We start from the raw sequence: 14,340 nt of genomic DNA, 5'->3' as shown, positions 1-14,340 counted from the left end.
CACGCCCTTGGGCTTAGTTGTGATGAACATTCTGGGCACCTTATTGTGGAGCCATGATTGGGAGAGCAGGTACAGGTTCCCCTTCTAAGTAGCTCACCTCATGTTGGATGGATATTGTGGTGAATGTTGGGTGCCTTGTTGTGCTTCTTCTCCAACCCCTCTTATGGTGATTATGGCAAATAGACTATAGATGCTTTGGTTTCTAAAGTTTAAATAGTTATTACATGAATTATCTAAAATTCTAAATAGATTAAGATGATTATTAATATGTATGCATTTATATGTTGTTGGATCCCTAACCGTTATAGAAATAATTGGTCTTATGATATATATTTCAAATGTTGTCTAACATGATTGCAGGACCTAAACCAGGATTTATCTTGCTAAAAACATTTTAATTGGCAAAAGTTATAATTCTAACTATATTGCATTTTGTATTTTAATTGAAACTGAGATTTTCTTAGGGCAAGATATAAGAATATCCCAAAAGGGGACATTACAACGATTCATGTAAAGTTCAAATAAATGTAGATATCTTGTGATCCAAGGTAGAACCAATTTAGAGTTCTCTCACAATTTCAGAGCCCATAGACGCTAAAGTAAAAATATTAATCTTACCAAAGTTTATCCGTATCCATCTGTTTTTATCAGTTCGTCTACATTGGAATTTCTTTTTGCAGATGCTATGAGTAGAAAAATGATCTACTTGTGTAGGAATATATAATTTAAATTTTGTTGGGGCTGGAAGTAGATACCCATTGCATACAAGATAGAAAGTGTGGACTTGTGAAACTAACATATACTAAATGGTCTGGTGGTTTATACAATTCTTTGGGGAAAGTTAGTGAAGATATGTCTTAGTTCATATCCGCTTGTTTAAATTTTGTCATCTTTGCATTTGTTCTGAATTTATCTTGTTTTCTTTTGATCTCTTAGCTTTGTTGGTTCTACAAGGCACTATAGACATATATCTAGTATTTGTTGTTTAGTATTAGTTTACTAAGTTTCCATTAACATGTTTAGCAGAGAGGGCATTTGACAACGATGGCAAACTTAAGCAGCCCAAGGAGCTGTCAGTAAACAAAGTTGGTCATGGTATGTCGCCTTTTAATAATGTTTCCGCATACACATCATTTCCTTGTTGATCACAAACAATGGCCCTGAATCCTATAAATTCTTGATTTTTGTTGTGGAATCATTTAAATTGAGGTAAAACTTTCAATGTCAAAAACTCACATTGCATCTGAAGTTTTCCAATTATTTCATGGTTTAGAAGTTCCAAGTTATCAGAATTGATTTGTTAATTGAAGCATGATGATAAATTCTGATGTCTGATTTTCAGCTTTACATGAGTTGGACCCAGTATTTTCCAAGTTTTGCTGTTCAGCAAAACTTGCAAATGCACTTGCATCACTGTCTTACAAGAGGCCAACGATCATTCAATCTATGTATATCTTTAAGGTAATTAATATGAATTTCATGGTATCATCCCCTTTGTAGTATAGTGAAATCCTTGTTTATGTATTTTATGTTCTCTTGGTTTAATGACAATGCAAATTTATTGTACGTTTGTACATGCACCTCCACAAACAAAAAGCTTTATTTTTTTTATGACATTTAATCTATTAGATTTGGCAATACTTTTCAAACAACAAAGAGATATCCAGTCATTTGTGTTAAAGGATCATATCCATGTGCCATGCTTAATGTGTAAAATGGGATAAGTACTTTGTAGGTAAACAAAATATTGAGGAAGTTTTAGACACGATACTACTTTATTGTTGTTTCAACTTTCAAGAATATTGTTGTAAGATTGGAAATCGCATATTTCACAATATCCACCTTATGTTTCTGCACTCACTTTAACGTCCATTCCCCTAGCTTGTTTTTGGACCACTTTTATTTGTTCTTGAACAACTTAGTGATCATAGAATGATGTTGCAAAGAGTCTAAATCATTGGAACCCAACTTAGATCACCTTGGAAACTTTGAGTTGCTGAGCTTATAGGATCACCAATGCCCCCCTTTAGAAAGAAACAAATGAGTTTTCTTGTCCCCTTTGTGTTAGTGTTATATAGCTTCAGTCGGATTCCTTCAGGCCGACATAAATGTCTAAGTGGCCTATCGGCCTTAGACATTTATGTACACCGATTTAAATAATATATTTCTTGCCGACTTTCATATTTTATATTGGCAATTTAATGAAGTGGTTTGTTAATAAAACATAACTAATTATATAACCTGCCACCCTTGGAGAAAGTCACATCGATTGGAGTAGAGCTGACTTTTGATAAGAAGACGTTTTGCTTGGAATGAACGTGTTGCTTGAAGACACCCATGTATGGGTACATATAGATCGGTTCTCTCTTTCTCCAAAGGCATTGAATCGAATATACACCTTCAGCAGTTCGATAACCATCTACAGCAGATCGAATACCATTCATAGCAGTTTGTATACTCACAGCAGTTCGCATCATACATTCAGCAGTTCGTGAATCATCTTAGAAGGATAGACACACACAGCAGAGTGCATTTCATTTAATGAGAATTGCATCTTTCATCTAGCTTCAAGGAGTGAAGCGGATTTTGTATAAGACATCTTGATATCTTGTCTAATATAATAAAGGACATTTGTTGCTGGGTTTTTCACCTTCAAGTTGGAAGGTTTTCCCAGGGTACATGCTGTGCATTATTGATTGAATTATCTTCTATCTAATCTGATCATTAAACTTAACACTTTGTACCCCAATTGTTTCCACGTTTTTTTTCAGTCACTTGACTAAAAACCTAATAAGGGTTTATATTTGTAATGCCCTAAATCAGATTTTTCAACGGTAATAAAAGATCTGAACATAAACAACAAACCTCATCAAACTACACCAAACAACACCAATAAAACTAGCTAGTCAACACCCAAACTTACACAAATCAAACCAGAAACTCATGCAACTTTTATACTGATATAATTATGATTTTTACAGCATAAGATGTGAAAGTCATTACAATATCAATGCTTGATTCACACCCTGTCAGAGACACACTGCCAACAAAACATTAAAAACCCTCCGATCTTCTCCACAACAAAGTTTGATATTCCTAGCTCTTGGAAAGGATCAGGAATAACAAAAAGAATTGCAGCAAGGAATCCTATAGCAGCAAACAACACAACAACAAATTGACACAAACACTGCACTCCAATTACACATACTTCACCTGCAACCTACAACAAACAAACACACATTGAATAACTGAAATGTCTTGCAAATCTGTGAGGCTCATATGCAATCCCTGAATGAGAATGATCTCAAGAACCAAAGAGTTTTTGTCCTTTGATTCTAACAACCATTGGGTTTTTCGTCTACTGATTGCAATTTCCTATGGGTTTTCCTCCATAGAAAAAACTTGAACACAAAGTGTTCCAGAAGATTAATTGGCATAAGATGATGATCCCAAATGAAATATTTTTCAAGTTTTATATGCTGCAAGCTAAACTTGGGTGCCCAAAATCCCATGCCCCGTTTTGTAGGGAAAATTTAATAAAAAATAATAAGATCACTCGTTAATCATTAGCTGAAAATATTGAATGACAATTGTCATAAAAGATGCTCCATATAAATCTGAAATAGATGCCAAATGCACCTGGAGATTTCCAACTTCCCCACTTGCTGATAATCTTAAATTTAATATTTAATTGTCCCATAAAATATGAAATATCAGGACTAAATTAAATATTAAATAAATTATTTTCCCTATAATTTACTATTAATTCATGGGAAAATAAAATGGGCTAATAATCAATCTGAACTTACTATTTTTTAAAAGGGGACATGATAATATTTAAGCCAAGTCTTTTCCTCTATTAGACAATGAGACAATTTGAGAATGGTATGAACTCCATTCCTTCCATCAACAACAGGGAAACTTGCAAAGAACACTAGAGCTAGAATGTAAAATATTAAAGATTTGTAGATTTGAAGATTGGTAGAATGAGCTTTGAGCATCACCCATGGAATTCGTATAGTTACACTCCCTCTCTTTCCATCCATCATATTTGTTTCCCTATCCTTCCATTTGGAAGCCTTAAGTTTCCTCCTCACAACCATTCCAAGTTTGTATAAACCCTCCATTGCCATCTTCTTTGTGTCTGAAACCTTTACCCCTTTTGCACATCCTTTTTTATCACTCTCTTCGCATCATCACAATCACACACCACTTGTCATAGAATTACCTCCAGAGATTTATTCGTATTTTCACCATTGTTGTTCACACACTACCATCACTAAGCCACCTAGGTCTGCACACAATCTTTTTCCATAATAGTTTTACTATTGGGTTGAAAGTGAAACATACCAAATAGTGGATTGATTGAGACGCTCTCCTAGATGGCACAACCTTTCCCTCATGTACCCAATGCTTCAACTTAGTTTTCTGAGGCTTCCAAAGTGAATGTGACCAAGTGGAAACATGACAAACAAAGGTGAGCAACTTGAGAAAGTTGCAAATTTATTAGAGAAAAAGTCACTAGTGCTTAGGAAGGACCACAATACCCATCACTCACTGCTTCAACACCCTTGCATTGCTGCAGCCAGAAAGTTGCTCAGTAGATTCCAAATTTACAGTAGAGCTTTCTCCAAATCCTCCAAAGTCATTTCGAGTTCTGGATCTAACATTTATTAAGTGTGCACATCTTTTCTACTTTCCTTTCCTTTTCAATAATCATTTCCAGTTTTATGACATGCATTCACCATTTCCCAACACTTCTAAATTTGTTAGTGTAGGTCAGATTTTTGTACTTGCAATTTTGTACTTTCATGTTCAAATCTGGTTTATGTTAATAGATATAATAGAAAGAATTTAGTTTATCCTAGGTTATCTCACACCTAGGGTTCTCTTTTCTCCTTTTCTCCCACTTACTTCTTGTTATTACTCTTCTGATGGACAATACTATTGCCATTTGAATTCCCAACTGGAAAAAATGTTAGCAAGCCTCAACACCACCAAATGAATGTGTTTTCGCAATCATCTAATATAGTGACATTTATGATCTGCAGTACATACAAGGAAGCCTACACTAAAAAGTTGTTAGCTTTATGTTGATGTTTAACCTGCTTAGATGCTTGGGATGTAGTTTGGTTCTTGATTATTATCTTTAGTAGCATGCATGTGCAACTGGTTGTAATAATACACATATATATTTCTATTGCTAATTTTCCCTCCCTTACATTTATATGTATGTATATATATGCACACCCACATATATAGTTACACATACATATACATATGTATGTGTATGTGTATGTGTGTATACTGTGATAACCCTCTATTGTATCACATGAGGTAAATCTTACCTCGGTATCATAGAAATCTACTCTTTATTTTTGCATTCATAAACCCTACTAGGATTATTACCTGCAATAAATGTATGAAGTTATTAATAATAATTAAATAAATTTATGCAAAGGGTGAAGAATACACCAATAATGATAATAGCATATATTATTGAGTTCAGTAGAAATATATAAAATGAAGAAATCAATTATTAAAATAATGTTAATATATTAAATGAGGAAATAAATTATTAAATAATGTTAATATATTTAATAATTTAAATGATGAAGAAATGAATTATTAAATCATGTTAATTATTAAATGGTATTGATATATTATATAAGCTAAGTTCATTTTAAAAATGAAAGAGTTAACACCACCGTTATTACCCCCCGCGGGAAGTGGTGGGACGGGAGTTGCAGCCTTGGGCTGCGACCACCGTCACACCCCTTCCCACGAAGGGACCTTGTGGTGGGACGCAACCCCTCCCCTCCATGCCTCCATGGGTATAAAGTAAGACAACCTGCAGACCAAAGGGGAGGCACGGGAATAAGAGGAAACGGAGGAAGAGAGGCTGCAAACTGCGAAAAAGGTAAGCGATTAGTTTACACGCCACAGGAATACATATTTGTATGGACGTGTGTGCCACACACACACACACATGTTTATAATGGATCTGTCGTATGTGATAGTACACCAATCTCTTTGATAGAGTTTTATCATAATAGTGTCTCATGTATATATACAAATATATGTACGTGTGTGTATCCACACACACACACACACACACACATATATATGTATGTATGTATGTAGGATATATGTATGTATGTAGGATCAATAATAGTAATTAAGAAATATGTAGAGGCAGGCATAAATTATAAATTAAAAATGATAATGAAATATAAACTGTTATATGAATAACAATAATTTGGCTATGTGATGGAGGCTATTGGGAGAAAATCCCCTTAGCCTAATTTGGGATTATGATAATCCCTGGTAGGCAATATATATTGAGTACTCATATGCATATATGTTAAAGGCTTGGGTGTCGGAAGCTCACCCAAGAAGAGACGGATCTTGCCGGTCCTCTCTGGTAGACTTGGATGATAAGATATATCATCCAAGGTAGGAATTGATCATATATGACGACCTTCCTTGGTAGGCTTGGATGTAAGATGCTACATCCAAGACAAGAATCGAATTATCCATCGATTTCCCTGGTAAGGCTTAGAACCAAAATGGATTCCAAGAAGGCGGGCATTACAACTGCCTAAGGACATATCCTAATACTTCATTCGTATCCTTTTTATTACTTAAGAATTGAGATTAGTATTAATTAAGTAATTGAAGTTTAATTGCAAATTAGATTAGTAATATATATTTTGTTGCATTCTAACAGTTTGTTTTGCAGGAAAGTGATCTCTAACTAGTAGGGACATTACATATACACACACATATCCCTTTAAAAACATAATAACAAGAAGGAAGTAAGAAGGACATGAAAGAGTGGAATACTCCTTTGTAGATCCTCTCCAAACATCCATGGCCAAACAAACTTCTAAAGGTAAAGAGAGAATCTTTGATGCACCATGCAAGCATATTGCTGATTATTTGTAAACTACAGTGTAGATTTCACAATCCAATTTATCAACAACAGATCCTAATGAATCTCTAAGCAATGTTTAACTCATAAATTGCAAGTACATTATAGTAAGCAATCACACAGTTGAAGAAGTAAATTTACCCTAGAGAACCCAAAATTTAGAAGAAGACTCAAGCAAAATGTCAGCCAAATTACTTGCTTAGCCACTATCAATGACAATAAAATTCTTAGGCCTATTGTGCACATAACAAAACTGAATCTAACTTATCTTGTCCCTTAGATCTCATGCAAATTCCCTAAGCACCTAAAGTTTTACAAATTGCCTAAACATAGTCTATTGGAACTATGAACTCACTTGAATGCACAACGAATACCAATTACATTTGTTCCCATTGCCCATTTTTGGGTTCACAATAATATATTTATGCTTTATAGGCAAGAACAAAAGCTCAAAAATGGAAGGAGTCGAACAATTGAGGAAATAGGAATGCTACAAGCTATTTTCTAAATAAAATTGATCTCTAATACTTAATTACTATCTTTTGATTTGATCATGATTGCGACCCCTTATGCAATGTATACAATTGGGGTTTTGTAGGCATGGGTGTTGTACACCTTTCATATTAAACATTTAATATTGGTGATTGTGGGATGCCATAACTAAAAAACTGTAATTTTCTCTTATGTGATTGTTATATGAAACATTGATCAATGAAGGGGTGCTGAAATCAGAGCCGCAATAGAAGCAAAATAACAATAATCTGAAACAAGTGATTGGAAGCATATGCTAATCCCCCGCTTGAGGGGAAATTATATTAATTAATACATCCTTCCGAATGTTATCAATATTGTACAAATACTCCTTTTATATAATATGAGGTGACTGTTGTGACGTTTTCACACATTGCCCCATTGCAAATGGGGACACCCACTTTTTTTCGCTTTTTAGGTAGATGTTCTGCTTAGATTGCTTGAGCTTAGCAATAATTTCCTGGTTTTAACCTTTGCTTATGAGAAGGTGTCATATCGAGATTAAAGTTGTCAATCAGCTAATATTGTCAAAAGTTGTCATGAAGCAAGAAATGTCGTCAAAGGATGTGAAAAATAATCAAATTGCAAGGGATTCGTTTAGAGAACTAAGTTGTCGAAATCTGTCTGGATTTGTCCTCATGCAGATCGAATCTCCACTCTTCCGTTAAATTTGAGCTTAACGATGAAATTATTGCAAGATTGATGTGGACTTTGTGATGAACAAGTGAAAAGTCCCTATCCCCATCGATTTTCCACTCCCGGGAGAGAGTTTAAACCAAGGATTACAAAAGTCCCTACGAAAATCGATTTTCCACTTGAGGGATTGAATGAGTGAAGTAATTTGAACAATTTGGATAAGGAATAAATTTAAGGATCAAAAAGTCCCTATGGAAATCAAATTTCCACTCTTGAGACTTAAAGCAGAGAATGATAATAGAAAAGTAATTTGTCCCTCTAAAGATCAAATTCCCCTCATAGACAAATTTGCAAAGATAGCAAGCAGTTTCGTAAGGACAAAAATAGGGATCTTTTAATCCCTAGACAGATCGATTTTCCACTCAGCACATAAAAATCGACTTACATATGGGGGATTGCATTAAAAGTAAGGATAAAAGCTTGCAAAATTAAGGAATTTTGTAGGGACTAATTTGTCCCTATAGAGGTTGAATCTCCACTAGACCAAGTACCTAGCAAGCATTGAATTTCATATGGACTGATTTTATCCCTATAATATCAAATTTCCACCAAGAAATTAAACTTGCTAAAGTAACGCGAATCCCATAAGGACTATTTAGTCCATATAGGGATTGGTTTTCCACTCATTTGGTGAAGAAATCAAATACTAAATGAATTTCATAAGGACTAATCTGTCCCTATATATATCGATTTTCCACCAAGGTAATGTCAATTTAAGACGAAAATTATCCCTTTGAAATACGCCCTTCCTCCAGGGGGTGCGAACCTATGTAGGGATCAATGAAAAGTAGGGACAAATGAAGTGTGATTTACCACCCTATGAATGAGACTTAAGCACAAAATATCATACAAAAAGCTGAAACGTGTGGCAAGATACAAGATAGGTCTTGGTTGAATTGAAATAGGTCCTCACAAAACGTGTAAAGAAGGTAATGCATTGAAGTGTGTAGGATAAGTAACTGACCTAAATCAAACTTGTGGACCTAAATCTGAAAGCACAGACCTAAATTAAGATGTGTGGATGTGGTCCTAAAAATAAAATGTGTTGCCTTCATGAAGCGTGTGAATACTATGGATAAAAACAAATGAAATCTGTGGACTTAAAACACAATATGCAGGCCTAAATCAATCATGAAACGCATGGACCTAAAAAGTGTACTATGTGGGAGGCTTGTATTAAGTTGAGACATGTGGAAGGAAGCCCTAAATCAATGTGTGTAGATCCTAATTTAAGCCTTGACCTAAATGTAACATGGAGATAAGGGGCATCGAATTGAAATGTGTGAAGCAAGAGGACCTAAATGCCAAATGTATAAGAGAGATTACAACCAAATGGAGCGATCCATATTGAGAGATGAATTGAAACGTGTGGAACTAAAGGTAAAAAGTATGAAATCATAAAGATTGACGTAAAGTTAAGACCTAAAGTATGAAATGTGGGGAAGATTAAAGCTAATTTTCATCCCTTTCAAAGCTTGAAGAGATAATATGAAGCATGTGAGGGTGAAAATTAGGCCCAGACTTAAGTAAAACACTTATGGATATGATTAATTTTAAGGGATTAATTATTGTTTCTTTAATTCATAAGTGTTTTAATTCAAATTTTATTTCTTTTGCAGGTCTGATTGCAAGTGGATAAGGGGTGAAGCACAAGGACGGAGAAATTCAATATACACAAGATGAGGAACCAAGTAAAAGAGGACTTCACCAAGACAAATTTTTTAACTCAAGGATCAGTTAAGGGACAATTCAAATGAGACAACATCACAAATGCGACTGACGAGGATCAATCTTGGAGGAAGATAGTGACAAAGACAAAAGGATGTTTTACAATCTTGAATTTTCTCTGGAAATCCAATAATTATTGCTAGTACTCTAAGGTGATGGACTTCAAGGTGAAAGATTCAGTGGAGCAAGGCAAGTTAATCAAATCTGCAAGGCAAGTTGAGGTGGCATCCCAGTCATCATTCAACCAATCAAAGGGCCCCAAGTCAAATTGTCCAAATACAATGAACTTGATGGATCCCATGAAGACACAAAGTTTGAGATACCTAACCTCATCTTCTATTGGTTCACATTCAATGTAATACACATCTTCAAATCATTGTAATTTTCTCAATGATGATGATGATGACGATGATCCTCATCGTCATCGTCATCGTCACCGTCACCATCACCATCATCGTCATCGTCATCGTCATCGTCATCACCACCATCACCATCACCATCACCATCACCATCACCATCACCATCACCGTCACCACCAGCATCATCACCACCAGCATCATCACCAACATCATCATCAGCATCATCACCACCATCATCACCAGCATCATCACCATCATCATCATCATCACCATCATCATCACCAGCATCATCATCGTCGTCATCGTCGTTGTCATTGTCATCATCGTCGTTGTTGTCGTTGTCATTGTCATCGTCATCGTCATGGATTTTTGGCTCATCCGTAATCGTGTTGTCAATGCTCCTACATTAGACTCTTGAGGAACAAAACTCTTCATGGACGCCTATCCATGTGTTCCTTGTCTCTTACAAACTTTTGCCTCATAGTTTGCTCTACTCTATCATATCTTCAATGATCATTTAGGTCCAGCTCAAGTCCCTTTTTCATGACTTGCAATCTGCCTGACTACCTGTTGTGACCATTTCACACATCGCCCCATTGCAAATGGGGACCCTTGCTTTTTTTTTTGCTTTTTAGGGTTTTTTTTTTGGTCTTTTAGGGTTTTGTTAGTTAGCCTTTGCATTTTGAGTGCTGTCGGGGAGATCAATAGGATAGCAAATTTGGCTAAGTCTGAATGTCCTGATCCTGAAATTTGGCTAAGTCTGGAATGTCTTGATCCTGAAATTTGACTAAGTCTGGAAACTGAAAAACCTCCAAAAACTAGATTTTGCAATATAACTCCTGGAGGCCTGAAACCACTCTCAAACATCCTGAAAGCATATATGGAATATAACTTAAAGTATAAGTCTTATACTTAAATGTTATATTCCATTAAAATTGTCCTGATAGAGAGTTCGAAAAGTCAAATTTCGCTCTTGACCTTCATTGAGGGTCCAGAGCGAAAAGCGCTCATGTCCCTCACCAAGGGACTAGGGCGAAAATACTTATTTGAGCCATTCCTGGCCTTGTTTGGTTAAATTGAGACATCAAAAGCATGGTGAAGGACGAAATGAGCATGATAGAGCATCCAGACTTGATCAAAAACGATGAAATGATGAAGTTTTTGCCTAGAAGGTCAAATTCGCTCCTGTCCCTCACCAAGGGACCAGAGCGATTTTATTCATATACACATTTTTAGACCTTGTTTGGACTCGAACTTTTATTCATGGCATGTAAAGAGATGATATTTTCCTCAGCGAAGGAAATTTGAAGTGAAAAGTAAAAAGATTTGGCCTTGAGAGCAAAAATCGCTCCTGTCCCTCACTGAAGGACCGGAGCTTGAATTCCAATTTCGCATTATCCTTGCAAGATTTAAGTGGTTTCGCGATTTGAGGAGGTCAAGGGAAGTATGTTTTGCCCATTGAATATAACTTAAGTACGCCACAATGAAGAAAATCGGCCTAAGTAACAAGTTCGCCCCTGTCCCTCTCCAAGGGACCAAGGTGACTGGCTAGGGCGCTCCTGTCCCTCTCCAAGGGACCAGAGTGATTTTCCCTCAAGACAAGATTCGGGCAAGAGAAAAACAAGTTTTACGTTTGAGGTGGGTGAAGGAAGACGCAATCGATCCGTTGAAGATAATTTTCGAAGCTAGCAAAGGATGAATTGGCTTGTAATTGCAAAAGTGCTCCCGTCCCTCACTGAAGGACCGGAGCTTGAATTTCAAATTTGCACTGTTCTTGCAGGATCAAGACAATTTTATGATTTGAAGAGACCAAGGAAAACATGATTTATCCATTGAATATAATTTGGAAGGCTAACAAAGGACGGATAAGCTTGGATTTGCAAAATAGCTCCTGTCCCTCACCAAGGGACCAGGGCGAAAATGCTTTAAAGTGCACTCATTTCAAAGATCGAATAAATTGAACTCGAAATTCTAAGTAAAAATGCCATCTTGGACGTCAAAAATGAGGTCTTGGACGTAAAAAACAAAAAGTGTGAGGTCTAGAATGAGATCGCCCCTGTCCCTCACCAAGGGACCAGAGCGATCTTGTTAATAGCCATTATTTTTCATGATTGGGCGCCAAATATCCTTCAAATTACATTAAATGCCAGATTCGATAAAACCTTGAAATATTTTTGGCATTTAATAAAAGCGCATGGTATTTAATAATTAATTTTGAGCCTAAAAAATCGAATTTTTTAATTATAAAGGCATTTAAAATTAATTATTATTATTTTAAAAAAATAAAATAAAATTGGAGCACTTGGGGTATTATTTAATGTTTTTATCAAGTTGGCCTCTTCTTTTATTAATTTTTATTTATCTTTTGGCCTATTTTTCCAAGTCGGCCCATGGAAATACAATGGTGAGCGCTCTATATATTTGAGGCATGTTTTTCATTATTCAAATCATTCACTCATCATTTCAAGTGCGATTTGGAAGAGCAATTTGAGGAGCGAATTTCTACCAGGAGTGGAGACTAAGAAGGGCGAAATTCATATTGAAGGCTATGGGAGAGGCGAATTTCTTGCTACATTTGAAGGCGAATTTCCAGATCTTGAAGAAGCTAGTGGAAGATGGAGTTCTTTTCCAAGCTAAAGGGGGCACATTTTGCTAAAGGGAGTCTTGATCTACATTTTGCCTAGCGAATTCTCCTATTTTTGCATCATTTTTTAGAATTAATTCCCAAGTGGAGGTATGGCGTAATCACCTTGGCACCATTTTTGAAGATTTAAATTTTGCTTTGAAAATCCTAAATTAGGAAATGATAACTCAAGATTTATCATGAAGTTTCCTAATTAAAATCTTGAATCTTTTTTTTAAAGTTTAATTTTTAGATTTCAAGATATATTATTAATTGTGAAATGTTGTGTAGGTACCAAGATGGCGACTCCCAAGCTCGAAAGATCTACAAGTCGGAAGACTCTCCTCAAGGAAAATCAAGCCGGATCAAGGACGATCAAGCAAGGACAAGGACGACCTTCTTCGATCCAGCCTAGCAAGGACAAGGGCGACCTCCTCCAGCCTAGCATCGACAAGGACGGCCTTCTTCGATCCAGCATCATCAAGATAAGGGTGACCTCTTCCAATCCAGTATTCCAAGGCGAGGTACATCAATCATCCTACACATCAAGGACACAAAAAGTCAGAACAAGGGTTCGTTGAAGAAGCAAATAATTTCAGAAGAGTTAATTAAAGATAGCCTCTCAACGACATCAAATTGAGTATCTAGCAAGCTACAAGTGTCAGATGAGGTGGCATCCCAGTCATCACTCCTCCAGTCAGTGTGGTCCACCTCAGCATGTCCAGATTCAATGTACCTAACTCATGGAAGGTGGCACAAACTCCGATGTACCTACCCCGGCTATCCATTGGTCGATTTTTCTAGAGAGGACATGTGTCCAAGCAATACAATTATTTCATTGGTCGAGCATTAAATGTTATGTAATGGTTGTAACAAACCCTAATTAGGGTTTTCATTGTAAAATCTTGGCCATTGATCTCGAATTGATCTAAGCCATCGAATTGTATTGAGGGCACTATATAAGCCCTGGCATTTCATTTGTAAAGGCATTAGGCAGAGAGTTGAAAATAGTTAGAAGATAGAAATAGAATAGTAACTACAGTAGAGTAGAGAGAGAAGGCAAAGATTGTTGCCAAGATGTTGTTGTAAAGGACTTGTAACTTCATTAAAGAAATGGTGAAATTTATGGGTCGATTCGACAATTTGCATGGTCTTTATACTTCTCGTATTTGATTTCATGTTATTAGATGAGTGGAAGAAATGTGCTTGATTGATGGTGGAATTCGTACATCCATACTACTAGCAGTTTGTTGATTGCAGACTTGCCTTGCGTAGTCAACTGGAATCATTCAACTTAAGCTTAACTTCAATTGTCGCTTCTTCATTGATATGCATCAACCTGACGGTGTCTATGCCTGCAGATGATTTGAACATCATAAAGCTTCCCTTCGAAGATCGCACTAGCCTTGTGGAGATGGTCCTGCGATGTCAAAACAAGACTTAGTTAGAATTCCATCAAAGATCATTCA

At 36.1% G+C, this 14,340-nt stretch overlaps 1 protein-coding gene across 1 annotated transcript in view; it reads left to right on the top strand.

Moving 5' to 3' along the window:
• LOC131078558 (phytanoyl-CoA dioxygenase) overlaps positions 1-14,340 on the top strand; it is an 83,510-nt gene that overhangs the window by 49,765 nt on the left and 19,405 nt on the right. Inside the window, exons 4-5 of the mRNA XM_058016283.2 lie at positions 1,027-1,095; positions 1,343-1,461. Coding sequence (XP_057872266.2) covers positions 1,027-1,095; positions 1,343-1,461 — 188 coding nt within the window. The remainder of the gene's footprint in view (positions 1-1,026; positions 1,096-1,342; positions 1,462-14,340) is intronic.

Source organism: Cryptomeria japonica, chromosome 8 (genome assembly GCF_030272615.1).
Source record: "Cryptomeria japonica chromosome 8, Sugi_1.0, whole genome shotgun sequence".
In the NCBI taxonomy this organism is placed as follows: domain Eukaryota; kingdom Viridiplantae; phylum Streptophyta; class Pinopsida; order Cupressales; family Cupressaceae; genus Cryptomeria; species Cryptomeria japonica.
Note: the sequence above shows the minus strand (reverse complement) of the source record. Positions and strands in the feature narration are given on the sequence as shown.